We start from the raw sequence: 13,682 nt of genomic DNA, 5'->3' as shown, positions 1-13,682 counted from the left end.
CATGCAGCTGCCCCAGTCTAGCTCATGGTTGACTGGGAGGTTCCTCAGCACTCAGCGAGGTCCCTGGTCCCTTATTTATAAATGAATTCATGGACAGTGCAGTGAGTGAGAACATGGTATTGAACATTATGTTGGTTGTACTATTTGTGCCCTTGAGAGGTAAAGTGGGCTATCCCACATTTTTGACCCCTACCCCCTTTTTATTGAATATTTTCAATTGGATAAGTTGTTATTATCTAAGTCATACCTCTGTGCTACCTATGATATATATATATTAATTGTAGGGTATAGGCACACTGATTTTTTTGAAAAAATTTCAACTTTGGAGCTCATTTTCTCAAAACTTTGTTTTTGTGAGATAGCCCACTTTACCTCTCAAGGGTACATTTTATCTTTGGGTATTTCAAAATGACAGAATCATCAAAGTGAATGTGTACGGCTGAGCTACAGCAATAACCTCATTTTCTGCACAATCAGATATAAACGAGTGTCTCGTTGATTCATCCATCTGTGGGAAGCTGGGAATGTGCCGCAATGAGGATGGAGGCTACAGGTGCCAGTGCAACAATGGTACCAGCAACTTTGGGGACAAGCGGGCCCATTGTGTAGGTGAGAGATGGGTGGGGGTCCCGGTGCTCTCTGAAAGGAGCCCCACATGTCAAACATGTACCACTTGAGCAGGAACTGTCAGTAACCCAGCTTTCTGGGGTTTTTGTCCTACAGAGTTAAAGTGTGAGTCGTACGAAACTGCTGAGGCACATCAACAGGTGCAGTACCATCACTCACACAATATTTATCAAAAGGTTTGAATCCCCCTAAGCTTCACCTATGCCTTTTTTCCTCAGACCCTGCTGGGCCTTGACAGTGTCTTGTCGCTTATGAGGAACAGCTGTTTGGAGCTGAGCCAGATGACTGGAGGAGGAGGACAGATGAATGGAGAGATATTGTTAGGGGTAACAAACTGTTAATGATTAATGGCACAACCCGCATTCTCTTGTAAGAGCAAAACACATCCCTGTATGTCATACACAGTTTCCACTAATAGTATGTTCTGATAAGAGTCATGTAAGAGCAGTCACCACTCGGCTACATAACACCAACACCAAACACCACGACAGATGCTGCACATTAACTAAGATGTGGCTACTGCACTGTTACTGCTACTTCCTCCAACACTGCCCTGTCTCTTGTCCTGCTGAAGAGAGTGTTGAATGCTAGCGATACCGTCCTGTCCAGCGATACCCTGCAGCACAAAGGCCACGTGAGCAAGCTACTGAGCTCCATGGAGAACATCCTCAGGCTTATTGGACCACAGCTGAGAGGGAATCACACCAGGCTGGAGACCCACCATACAGGTGCAGATACATACCTGCCCTCCTATCACTCCCCTGGCCAAAAGTTCAGCCTATTAATGGAGGAACAGCCATCAGTCATTTTTCATCTATGGCATGGGGGGAGGGGGGGGGATTGGTCCCAGGGCTGGTCATTGACGCTGACACCCACCCCCCCGCCCCTCCCCTCCCCCCAGGTATAACCCTTCTGCACTTTAATTCCATTCTCAGGTTCTTTTCTGTGCCTCATGTTGCCACCAAAACCACGGTCATCTGTCTTCTCTCTGACTACATCTGACCTGCCTTCATTGCCACCCTCCAATTAACACCCTTAACCCATCTTCTCCAGCAATGTTGTTCTACTTGTCGTCCCACCTTGTGCATTGAGCGAATTGAAATCTACAGCCCTTTGTTTCCAGAGAGAATAACCTCCCAAATGCAGGCCTCCTCGGAGAGATTTGGACCTGCAGGCTTTAGTACCCATTACTTACAGTTTGATCGCTAACAAGCATTTACTTATACTTAAGATACTTCTCCTAAACTCCTAATACAGCAGCACAACTACATCACACAACTGGCCAAATTGTTAATTTTCTTCTCAAAAACATATTTTGTTAAATAATAACTCTTCATTTCAACCTACAATACATATTTTTCTACACACACACACCATCTATTGAAACTCAGGAAATCTGAGTCAAAATGAAAGAATTCTGTCAAAGAATAGCACATCCTTTCAATTCACAAGGTAAACACAGTCAAATTGCGGCAATTTTCAAATTACTAGCAATTGCTGGCATTACAAAAATTGCATTAGGTTTTAGATTGTATAGCTGTCCACATTCAAAACACACCACCATTTGTTTCCTTTCAGTACACCACACTTGTGTCGGAGTTGAATGCACAAACAAATCAAACATGTATTTACAGTAAACTAATCTCTCCGATCTTCAGGGTTAGCCCACATGTTTGTCGACATCACATGTGATGTCATCTAATGCAATACAGCTGGGATAAAAGCGCTTGGAGTGTCAGATTCACCCCTGGCAGTCTTCAGCTGTGGTGTCCCTACAGCCAGCATCCATCGCATCAAGGAAGAACATTTGGTTGTGCGGCTGATGTTCATAAACTTCCCACCTCCACGCAGAAAAGAACTATTTTATGGGATTAAGGAAAGGCGAGTAGGGAGGAAGGAAAAGGGGTACCATTCTTGGATGGGTTTCAAACCACATGGTAATGGCTTGCGATTGGTGGAAAGCAACATTGTCCCAAGTGATCACAAAGGTCCTCATGGTTCCTCTCACGTGATCCCTTTCTGCCTCTGAGACCAGGTGTTGGTGGAGATCATGCAGAAACATAAGGAGACGCTCAGTATTGTAGGGCCCAACCTGGCATCTATGAAGGACCAATCCAATGCACATTGTGATGCTTGCTCTTCCTTGACCTGGCACCTCGATTGTAGCCCTTTTTCCGATTATATTTCATCCTCGTTGACGCCTTCTGGCCAGATTGAACCCTGCCTCATCTACATAGATAAATTCATGCAGGTTCTCATTAGCCTCCAACTCCACAGCTCTCTGAAAGAAAAACAAACAGTTTATGCAAATTTAATTCATTATACCCTACTGGACTGCAACCTGTATGTATACTTGCAAAGTGAAAAGCTCGCAGAACTGGACATTGAATATACACCATACCTGGACATACTGTTGCCGAACTTCCTTGACCCGCTCACTGTTCCTTTAAGGGAACAGTGTAGAGTTGTTTCATTCGAACTCTGTTTGGACGGAGTCCCAGCAATGGTTGTCAGGCTGATGCAGTCCACATTGTTGAATATGTCGTGGTCTTCCACAATTCTGCTCTGAATTTCATGTAGTTTTATTGCATTATTAGGAATGACCATTCCAAGAATGGAAAGCTCTTGATCAACATTGAGGATCTTTCCCCTTCCCCCAGAGGGAGGAAGACGGTGCATCCTGTACAGGGACAAAAACTGAACATATGAATTAGCATTAGGACTAGTGGCCTTACTTTGAGAAATGGCAAGTGAAGCAGCCCATGTAGAATGCATTACTTACCTGTTGGTTTGGTTAAAGATGCGAATAATGGAGGCAACAGTCGAGCTCCTGAGATTGGGCTGCACTCTCTCACCAGCCTCTCTTAGTGACAGATCATGGTTGATCACAGGGTCAGTAACGGTGGTGCGTATTTGACCACTTGCGACTGTTCTTGGAACCCTTTCAATACCACCACGCATTCATATGCCTCTGCTTTGTCCTCCACCTGGGCCAGCTGTCTCAGTCCCTGACCCCACTCCCCTTCCCACTCCACCTGCACCTATCCTTCGGTCTGTTCCTCTCTCCAGGCCCCTTAGTCTCCCTCGGCCAACTCTTCCTCTCCCTTGTCCAGGCATTATTTGTCTCGTTCTGTTTCTACACCAAACAACATCAGTTCCAAAAGTCCCACTTTTATATGTGTCATTGTAATTGAGAGAACTGGAATGCACTGTGCTCGGTCTGTTTCACCCAACACAAATCAGCTGTGTTTCAATTATTCAGAGATAAATTTATTATCAACTGTTTTACTACTGTTTTGAGCTGATCTCATTGCAGAAGTAGTGGTTTTATACTGTATCTAGTGTTTGGAATATTGCGTTTTCTATTGTGCTATGCTGTGTGTAAACATTTGTAAATAAGACAAAAAGGGATCCATAATTTTGGTTTTGGGTGTAACTTGTCTGTTAAGAAAATGTAAGCATATTGGAAATGTGTTGACTGACTGCATATTGTGTGAAAACGACATGAAATGTCTTAATGGTTTGGTCACAACAGACCGATGTTGTGCTGATTGTATTTAGAGTTTTGAAAATGTGACCACAGATTGGACAAATGCATGTTACTGACCGAAAAAACCATAATAACCATGTGGGACCCACAAGCACACATCATCAATATTCATTGTGTAGACCACTGGCTTTGAAAAAAAAATGTCACGCCAAAGTTCTACAACTTTAGTAATCAATTCAGTCACCTATGTGTAAGCAACCCCCTTTGTGTATATGCTGCAGAGCTCAAAAGTATTACAATGTTTATAATGTGTTTCTATTGCAATATCTCAGCACCACTGAAAATAGTTTTTTGAAAAGTGTATGTTTACAGTTGATTTAAACAAAAAACAGAAGAATGACAGACTAAACCGTCTCAGATTATTGGTGCTGAGTTTGTGCTGAATAAAATCATAGGAAGCACTTTGGGGTAAATGTGCTTCAGATGAAATATATAAACATGTCAAGCGATGTCAGAGACCCTCCAGAGTGGCTGACAGGCCTCACAGCCCAGAAGGTTAATCAGCAGATCATGAGTAATGCATGCTGATGGACACGCTTTGATCATGCAGAGGCGGATGTCTGGGTGCGGAGGGAGAGAAGCCCACCTCAGGGGCCCGTCCACCTCTCCACTGAGCATGTGCAGCTGAGCACCACGTGGGAGAACGCTCTGGGTGCCTCCACATACCCAGGTACCCAGCTCGTATCACTATCCAGCTCAAGACTGACTTCAGTGAAGTATCCCTCTGCTTATGCGTATGTCTGTGTCTGTTTTATTGCTTGTTTCAACAAGAGGTTTTTTGCATTGTCGCAATGTAAATGCAGCAAATTTGATTGGTAGCTAAAATCATAACTAGCTGCCACAATATGGGGCATCAGAAGAATCATTTTAGCAGATGTTTTGTGGCAGTCATGTCCTCTTGTGAGAGAGGAGAAAAGAAGGCACTGCTGTGTGCCTGACGCTGAGCTGTATTTTACATTGGCAGGATTTGCTGTTGTCTCCATGGTGACCTACAAGAACTTGGAGTCCTCTACAAATGTCTCCGTCCATGGAATGGGCCACGCAGATGACAAAATGCATTTGCTGATCAATTCTAAAGTGGTCACAGTTTATACAAGTAACCCAAACAGCAGTCACCTTTCCACACCTGTAAATTTCACCTTTTCTCATCTGAAGGTAAGAATTCTGACTAGTTTGGCGTCATAAACCAAAGGCCCATTGCTTTGTTTATAATCTAGATTAACAGACACTCCAGAATAATATGACATTAACAATGTAACAATGGAACAATGCAGGTCAATGACCATGTTGGGAGAGGTTGAACTGTGATGTGTCTCTGCTCCCTCCCAGAGCAGGGAGGCCGAACAAGTGTGTGTGTACTGGGATTCAGGCAGCAGTGGTGGGGCCTGGTCACCACAGGGATGTGTCATGGTGGACTCCAACAGCACACACACCATTTGCTCCTGCAGCCATCTCAGCAGCTTTGCTGTGCTCATGGCGCTCTATGAGATCAAGGTGAGCAAGCTTAGTACCTAACACCATCGATGTACCAATTCATTTATATTTACATTGTTTACATGCATTTGCATTACATTTATTCAGCAGATATCGCAGGCATAAATTTAGGTACAAGTGCTGCTGGGTGTAACTTCCAGTGAGCCATCCGGAACCAGTGCAGGATAATATTGGAGCAAGAGCTATTCAGGACATTGTGAGAACCAACATCAGACAGTTACTCAAATGCCATGAGGGTTGGGTTCTTACCAGATCATGAGATTTCTGTTCTGTGGTCAGCAAAGTATAGCTACTCGCCTATAATTATCTGTATGCTCCTAGCAGGCCTTGAACGAGACAGCGTTGACGGTCCAAGCAGTACACTAACGTTGTAATGCAGTGTTATGCTCCCCCTAGTGGTGTGTGGTGCAAAATGCTTGTGAACCACTGCTAAAATGAAAGGTAGGTTTGCCAGGAAAGAAGAGAAGCTCTGTCTTTGAGTGGTTCAGCTGGAGCTGGTGATTCTTCATCCAGGACACAATATCAGGGAGACATAGAAATGTGAGTCAAAATGGCGGAGTCCTCTGGAGGGAGTGTCAGGTTTAGCTGGACGTCATCTGTGTAGTAGTGGTGGAAGAAGCCATGTGACTGACAGATTGGACCTAGACAGATAGCGTGCAGGGAAAAGAGGAGGGCAGGGCTAAACCTATGAAGAAGCTCCTTTTCCAGGAAGAAGCTGCTCTATGTGACTTAGACGCCTCTGCATCATAAGGCACTGGAAAAGATCCACCTAACTGTAAGGCACTGTAAGATCAAACCATCTCAGAGCAGTGCTGTGATACCAAGCTGAAGGACAGTGGACAGGAGGATCTGGTGGACAAGACCAGCCAGGAGGACAGGCTCAGTGGTGTGTAGGGTTCTGTGGATTAAGACTCTGTGTCTGGGATCTCAAGGCTGCTGGTTCAAATCCGTGGCTGCCCGAGTGTTGTCACTCTTAAGCCCCGACTGACCTCCCCTTGTGCTGTTGTATGGTGCTTTGCATGAAAGCATCTGCTAAATGATGGTGGTCTGCTGAATAGTTCTTTGGGCTGCATTGTTGATTGCCCGCTCAAAGGGCAAGGGTCTGATTTAAGCCACAGCTCTTTGTCTGCTCGTTCAGCTTCTGGTCTCTCTCCCAGTACCTCTGGGTATTGTCTAGTTGCCCCAAGTATAATACGTGTGAGACAGGCAAAGCTCCGTGTTACATTGATGGGTGGACAGTTATTCAAACTTGTGCTCCCCTTAGCTATGTGGGAAGCATCATACCAGCACTACAGAAGTCAAAGAGCACTTCCTGTCTGCTCCATACAGGGCACCTTCCAGCTGCAGGTCATCACATGGGTGGGGCTGTCCCTGTCCCTAGTGTGTCTCTTCCTCTGCATCGTCACCTTCTCCTGCTGCCGCTCCATCCAGGGGACCCGGAATACCATCCATCTTCACTTGTGCATCAGCCTTTTCATTGCAGACCTCATCTTCCTCATTGGGATCTCCAGCACTCATAACAGGGTGTGTGTCTCTGCCTGTAACCATCTGTGTGATCTTCTGATATGCAGTGATTAAGCATTGACGCAAGAGCTGTTACCATGGCTACGCAGATGTTTACTTAATGTAAGCAAACAAGGCCAGACGGCATATCAGGGTCATGCAAGAATAGGGGCCTGTACTACAAAGCGGACTTACTGACTTGTCGGATTTAAGGTAGTCTGGGCAAAATTTAAGTGAACGAATATGAAGTCCATTTAAACTGTGATACCTTAAATCTGAGCAGTTACCCCGATAAGCCAGTAACTCCGCTTCGTAATACAGGTCACAGGAATAACGTAAACACAGGAGCATGCCAAAGCTTTCTGGCGGCATTGGCCCTTGTCTTGTGGCCTCACAGCACTGCAAAGTACTTATCTTCCTTTGTTCGAGCACCGAGTTAGAATTTTTTTATAAATAACAATGCTTTTCATTTACATTTGCGATTAAATGAATGTAACCAATCAGTGCAAACAGGAAGTGCGCTGAGTGGTATTTATGTTTGTAAGCTCCTCCTCTTTGCTCTCTCCAGCTTGCCTGTGCCTTCGTAGCGGGGCTCCTCCACCTATTCTTCCTATCTGCCTTCTGCTGGATGTGTCTGGAGGGCATTCAGTTGTACCGGATGGTGGTGCTGGTCTTCAACACCACCCTGAGATTTGTCTACATGCTGGCAGTTGGTTATGGGCTGCCTCTGCTCATTGTGGCCATATCAGCCATTGCCTACTCAGAGGGATATGGGACGCAACACAAGTGAGTAACTGGGAGGGTACCCACATAAGACAGGCCTACATAGAGACAATGTCTTAAGAGAGTAAACATAATACAGGCCTAGAAATGATGTTCTAACAGTATCCACATAGGACAGGAATAAAGACAATGTCCTCACAGTATCCACATGGGACAAACCTAAAGATGATGTCCTCACAGTACCTACATAGGACAGACCTAATGATGAGGTCCTCACAGTACTTTCATAGGACGGGCCTAAAGATGATGTCCTCACAGTATCCACATGGGACAGGCCTAAAGATGATGTCCTCACAGTACCCACATGGGAGAGACCTAATGATGATGTCCTCACAGTACCTACATAGGACAGACCTAAAGATGATGTCCTCACAGTACCCACATAGGACAGACCTAATGATGATGTCCTCACAGCACCTACATAGGACAGACCTAAAGATGATGTCCTCACAGTATCCACATAGAACAGGCCTAAAAATGATGTCCTCACAATATTCAGACAGGACCGGCCCATTTAAAAACAGAAAAGTTATATCCACATGAGACTGCAGAATAGTCATTGTGGTATTTCTGTCTTCAGCTGTTGGCTGAGCCTTGAACGAGGATTCATCTGGAGCTTCCTGGGTCCTGTGTGTGTCATCATCATTGTCAATGTCATCTTCTTCATCATCACTCTGTTCAAGCTTGCACAGAAGTTCTCCAGTCTAAACCCGGACCTGTCCAAACTACGCAAGATCAAGTGCGTGTGTTTGTGTGTTATGTGAATATTAATATTACTGTATCTGTGGGCCCCGTATGGATATTAGTATTACTGTGTCTTTTCATGTGTCAGCCTTTTCATTGATGGGTCCAGACTTACTGTGACTGCACTGCCATGCCAAGCATGGACCCATTCAGTAGACCATCAGATGTTAAGGTCCTACTGCTTATCCATGACTTCACTTCTTTTCTGCACATATGATGTCTTGGAGGTAGACTGATGCCCTGATGGTCCATGTGGCTTGCATGGTCCCCTTTGCTCGCATCCTGCTTCTAATGTAGTTCATAGCCGAATTGCTAATTTTATGCGAATAGAAGTTAGAAAAAACTGGGTGAAAATCCCAGATGATTCCATATGAATGCCAATCATTGTCCGTCTTGCCATGCCTGTAGTGCTGTCTCTGCTGAGCTCGTCTCTCTCCCTGCAGGACTTTCACCATCACTGCCATTGCCCAGCTCTGTGTCCTGGGCACCATGTGGATCTTCGGCTATTTCCAGTTTGAGGAGAGCTCACAGATCATGTCCTACCTCTTCACCATGCTCAACAGCCTGCAGGGTGTGCTGATCTTTATCATGCACTGCCTGCTCTCCAAACAGGTGTGTCCGTCCATCAGAGAGATCTTACCATAAAAGAAACAGGCCTTATTGATTATCATACAGGACCTGCCATTTCTTTCAGAGATTTTGGTTTATTTTGATTAGTATATACTTTATTATATGTTACTTCATCCATCGATGCATATCACATATTCATATCAAATCACATATTCAGTGCCATAAACATATTACTAAATGTATGAATATATTCTATGTATCAGAACGTTTTTTTTATTATGATCAAATGAATATTGAAGTCTTTTACTGAGGCTGGTGTTGCAGCAGGCAGCATTGATGCCTCATGCCTCTGTAGCTGGGGGTTTGAATGCTACCTCTGCCATGTGTATGTCGAGGTTGCATGTTCTCCTCATGTTGTGTTGACTCTGCATGTCTTCACCATGTAGTGCGGAGGTTGCATGTTCTCCTTGTGCTGTGTGGAGGTAACTTGTCCTTCCAGTGTTCTCTGGAGTTTGCATTTTCTCCCGGTGGATTTCCTGCAGTCCAAGTTTTGGCTGCCTGTAGGGTTTAAATATCAGTGTCTTGCTTTGATTCTGCTCAAATCACTGCACTGATGCACAATAATGCATATATACAGAAGCACAATGTGTTGCACGTGTAAAGCATTACAGCTCTGCTCAGAAGAGTGACATGGGCTGAACTGAACTCTCCACTGCCTCCTGCAGGTGAGGGAGGAGTATGCCCGCTTCCTGTTCTGCATCCCCATGAAGAAGAAGAGGAAAGACAAGTACTCAGAGAGTAGCAGCTCTCAGGTGAGTCATACTCTGAATCAGTAAAACACTATCTGAATTTGTACACTGATTAACCTTCGACTTTTACCTCAGGCCTTACGGATGACACAGAGCACGGGGGAGTCGCAGGCCTGAGATCGCAAAACCTCACACCAGAAAGTATTTTTATTTCTGCTGGACACTGTGACCCTGTATCATTCCCATTTGGACCACCAAAGGAACCGTCATGTACCTCCCAAAGTGGATCACACCTGCTCTGCCTTTAACCGCACCCCTTTATCGGGTCACAGACAGTCAACCCATCACTATGCAAGTATAAGAAGTCTATTTATAAATGAAGATAAAGCTCCATAAATATCTTCACACATCCATCTTTCCACCACTTCTGGCCAAGGTCATGGGGGAGCTGCAACCTGGCCCTGGCAGTGCATGGCGGACGGCTGGGGCACATTGCAGACGGGATGCAAGACGTGTGTGATTGCCTCTCTCCCTTCACTCTGACACAAAGCTAATAGCCACAATTTTCTTATACCTGCCCAGAGGGGAGAATGGGCCGGGCTTTCATCATGAAGACTGTCGCTTTGCATGGGAGGAGGGGTGTTCTGACACCAAAACATTAGCTACCAAAGGCTGTACTATATATCAACTTTATTTATTGTACTTTTCTGTAAACATTGTTCTTTTACATGAATAGTCTATGAAAAGGTCTTACATGACCACTGCCCCAATTTTCCACAGAGTGTAGCCTTGAAGACACATTCAGGTTTAAATAGAGCAACTCGATATAATGAATAACTGCATGATATTCTTGAAGCCAATCCAGGAATCACAGGAGGGGACAGTTTTTGTTTGTATATATGAATATATTGCAGATTATATATGTTGGGACAGTTTCAGAGGAAGAATATTAAAGCAGATTTGTTTATGGTTCTTGATCCGTAGTTCATAAGAATCAGTTGATAAGTAGCTCTGCATCTCTATTTTCTGTTACGTACATTTTATATTTCCTCAAAAAATGTGAAAAGGTATTGTACTTTAGGTTTATTTTTGCAAAATTTTATTAAATATTTCTGTCTTAAATGCAGACCCTTTACTCTATTTTATTGTGACTGATTCCTTTGGTGTGAGAGTGTTTGGTAGTAAAGGTGCGTCACTGATTCCCTTGGTGTGAGAGTGTTTGGTAGTAAAGGTGCGTCACTGATTCCCTTGGTGTGAGAGTGTTTGGTAGTAAAGGTGCGTCACTGATTCCCTTGGTGTGAGAGTGTTTGGTAGTAAAGGTGCGTCACTGATTCCCTTGGTGTGAGAGTGTTTGGTAGTAAAGGTGCGTCACTGATTCCCTTGGTGTGAGAGTGTTTGGTAGTAAAGGTGCGTCACTGATTCCCTTGGTGTGAGAGTGTTTGGTAGTAAAGGTGCGTCACTGATTCCCTTGGTGTGAGAGTGTTTGGTAGTAAAGGTGCGTCACTGATTCCCTTGGTGTGAGAGTGTTTGGTAGTAAAGGTGTGTGACTGATTCCCTTGGTGTGAGAGTGTTTGGTAGCAAAGGTGCGTGACTGATTCCCTTGGTGTGAGAGTGTTTGGTAGTAAAGGTGCGTCACTGATTCCCTTGGTGTGAGAGTGTTTGGTAGCAAAGGTGCGTGACTGATTCCCTTGGTGTGAGAGTGTTTGGTAGTAAAGGTGCGTGACTGATTCCCTTGGTGTGAGAGTGTTTGGTAGTAAAGGTGCGTCACTGATTCCCTTGGTGTGAGAGTGTTTAGTAGCTGAAGCAGTTAACTCCTCCTTTCAGCTGAAGCAGTGGCAGTTTAGTCCTCCTTTCAGCTGAAGTTGTGGTAGTTCACTCCTCCTTTCAGCTGAAGCAGTGGCAGTTTAGTCCTCCTTTCAGCTGAAGCAGTGGCAGTTTAGTCCTCCTTTCAGCTGAAGCAGTGGCAGTTTAGTCCTCCTTTCAGCTGAAGCAGTGGCAGTTTAGTCCTCCTTTCAGCTGAAGCAGTGGCAGTTTAGTCCTCCTTTCAGCTGAAGTTGTGGTAGTTCACTCCTCTTTTCACCTGAAGCAGTGGCAGTTTACTCCTTCTTTCAGCTGAAGCGGGGGCAGTTCACTTCTCCTTTCAGCTGAAGTGGTAATAATCCACTCCTTCTTTCAAACGGAGAGAAAGCAAGTTTGCCTCTAGCTGTCCTCCTGTCATGTCCTGTGGAATGGGAGGAAAGAATGAGGAAAAAGAGGAGGTGAGTGATTAGTAAAGAAAGAAAAAACAAGGAAAATTCATGGTTACTCCAGGAGGAGAAGAGGAGAGGGAGAGCCTGTGCGGGACCCAGGAAGGGAGTGGGAAAGGGAAAGACTGTGTGGGGGACTGGAGGAGAGTGGGAGAAGGAGAGGCTGTGCAGGCGGCAGGAGAGGAGAAGGAGAGGCTGTGTGGAGGGCAGGAGGAGAGTGGGAGAGGCGGTGTGGGGGGCAGCAGGGGTGTGTGGGGGGCAGCAGGGGTGTGTGGGAGGCAGGAGGAGAGAGGTAGAGGCTGTGTGAGGCCCAGGAATGGTGTGGGGGAAGAAGAGATTGTGCGGGGGGCAGGAGAGAGGAAGAGGATGTGTGGAGGACAGGAGGAGAGTAGGAGAGGCTGTGTACGGGGCAGGAGGGAAGTGGGAGAGGGAAAGACCACAATGCATGGTGTAGATCTTAGCATTAATGACTGCTCATAGCATATGGTGGCTGTGTTCAGGTGACAATGTCATTACCCCATGCTGTCCCCATTCTGTATAAAGCACATTACATGCAACCTGTATTTCTAGTGACCTCAAAGTATGTACGTTCATGTCAGCATGTCAATATTCTGGACCATAAGTGAGAACCTAAAGTAAAGGAGGAAGTATTGGATCCATGCGTCGATGTTCAACCAAGGCAGCGGGAGCAAGGACAGGCTCGGAGCTGGGAGGCTTTATTTACCAGCTTCACACACACGATATACGGGGAGTTGGTGGCTCTGAAGTGCAGGATGGGTATGTGGGGCTTCGGTGTCACCTGGAGCCACAAACACAAGAGAGTGGTCTCATCTCAGGAGGGGCATAAGACCATCACTGACCATGACCACAATCACACAAGAGTGCTCTCATCTCAGTAGGGGCATAAGACCATCACTGACCATGACCACAATCACACAAGAGTGCTCTCATCTCAGGAGGGGCATAAGACCATCACTGACCATGACCACAATCACACAAGAGCGCTCTCATCTCAGGAGGGGCATAAGACCATCACTGACTATGACCACAATCACACAAGAGCGCTCTCATCTCAGGAGGGGCATAAGACCATCACTGACCATGACCACAATCACACAAAAGTGCTCTCATCTCAGGAGGGGCATAAGACCATCACTGACCATGACCACAATCACACAAGAGCGCTCTCATCTCAGGAGGGGTATAAGACCATCACTGACCATGACCACAATCACACAAGAGTGCTCTCATCTCAGGAGGGGCATAAGACCATCACTGACCATGACCACAATCACACAAGAGCGCTCTCATCTCAGGAGGGGCATAAGACCATCACTGACTATGACCACAATCACACAAGAGCGCTCTCATCTCAGGAGGGGCATAAGACCATCACTGACCATGACCACAATCACA

General features: G+C 45.5%; 2 protein-coding genes across 5 annotated transcripts in view; one reads left to right on the top strand and one right to left on the bottom strand.

The window, feature by feature from the left end:
* The window catches only part of LOC125742096 (adhesion G protein-coupled receptor E1-like), a 27,411-nt gene extending 16,269 nt beyond the window's left edge, over positions 1-11,142 (top strand). Inside the window, exons 5-17 of one of the 2 annotated variants that reach the window (XM_049013755.1) lie at positions 478-609; positions 724-767; positions 846-953; positions 1,202-1,355; positions 4,728-4,847; positions 5,142-5,332; positions 5,507-5,671; positions 7,001-7,195; positions 7,743-7,960; positions 8,538-8,696; positions 9,145-9,313; positions 9,997-10,083; positions 10,156-11,142. In XM_049013755.1, coding sequence (XP_048869712.1) covers positions 478-609; positions 724-767; positions 846-953; positions 1,202-1,355; positions 4,728-4,847; positions 5,142-5,332; positions 5,507-5,671; positions 7,001-7,195; positions 7,743-7,960; positions 8,538-8,696; positions 9,145-9,313; positions 9,997-10,083; positions 10,156-10,197 — 1,784 coding nt within the window. In that variant the 3' untranslated portion in view covers positions 10,198-11,142. Of the gene's footprint in view, positions 1-477; positions 610-723; positions 768-845; positions 954-1,201; positions 1,356-4,727; positions 4,848-5,141; positions 5,333-5,506; positions 5,672-7,000; positions 7,196-7,742; positions 7,961-8,537; positions 8,697-9,144; positions 9,754-9,996; positions 10,084-10,155 lie in introns of those variants that run through there. The other variant, XR_007398010.1, reaches the window with a different exon arrangement.
* b3gntl1 (UDP-GlcNAc:betaGal beta-1,3-N-acetylglucosaminyltransferase-like 1) overlaps positions 10,691-13,682 on the bottom strand; it is a 16,223-nt gene continuing 13,231 nt past the window's right edge. For 2 of the 3 annotated variants that reach the window (XM_049013757.1, XM_049013759.1), the window contains 2 exons: positions 12,991-13,065; positions 10,691-12,241 (listed from right to left, as the gene is read on the bottom strand). In XM_049013757.1, the coding sequence (XP_048869714.1) occupies positions 12,161-12,241; positions 12,991-13,065 (156 nt within the window). In that variant the 3' untranslated portion in view covers positions 10,691-12,160. The remainder of the gene's footprint in view (positions 12,242-12,990; positions 13,066-13,682) is intronic. The other variant, XM_049013758.1, reaches the window with a different exon arrangement.

Source organism: Brienomyrus brachyistius, chromosome 5 (genome assembly GCF_023856365.1).
Source record: "Brienomyrus brachyistius isolate T26 chromosome 5, BBRACH_0.4, whole genome shotgun sequence".
Lineage (NCBI taxonomy): Eukaryota > Metazoa > Chordata > Actinopteri > Osteoglossiformes > Mormyridae > Brienomyrus > Brienomyrus brachyistius.
The sequence above is the reverse complement of the archived record's forward strand: the minus strand, read 5'-3'. Positions and strand labels throughout refer to the sequence as shown.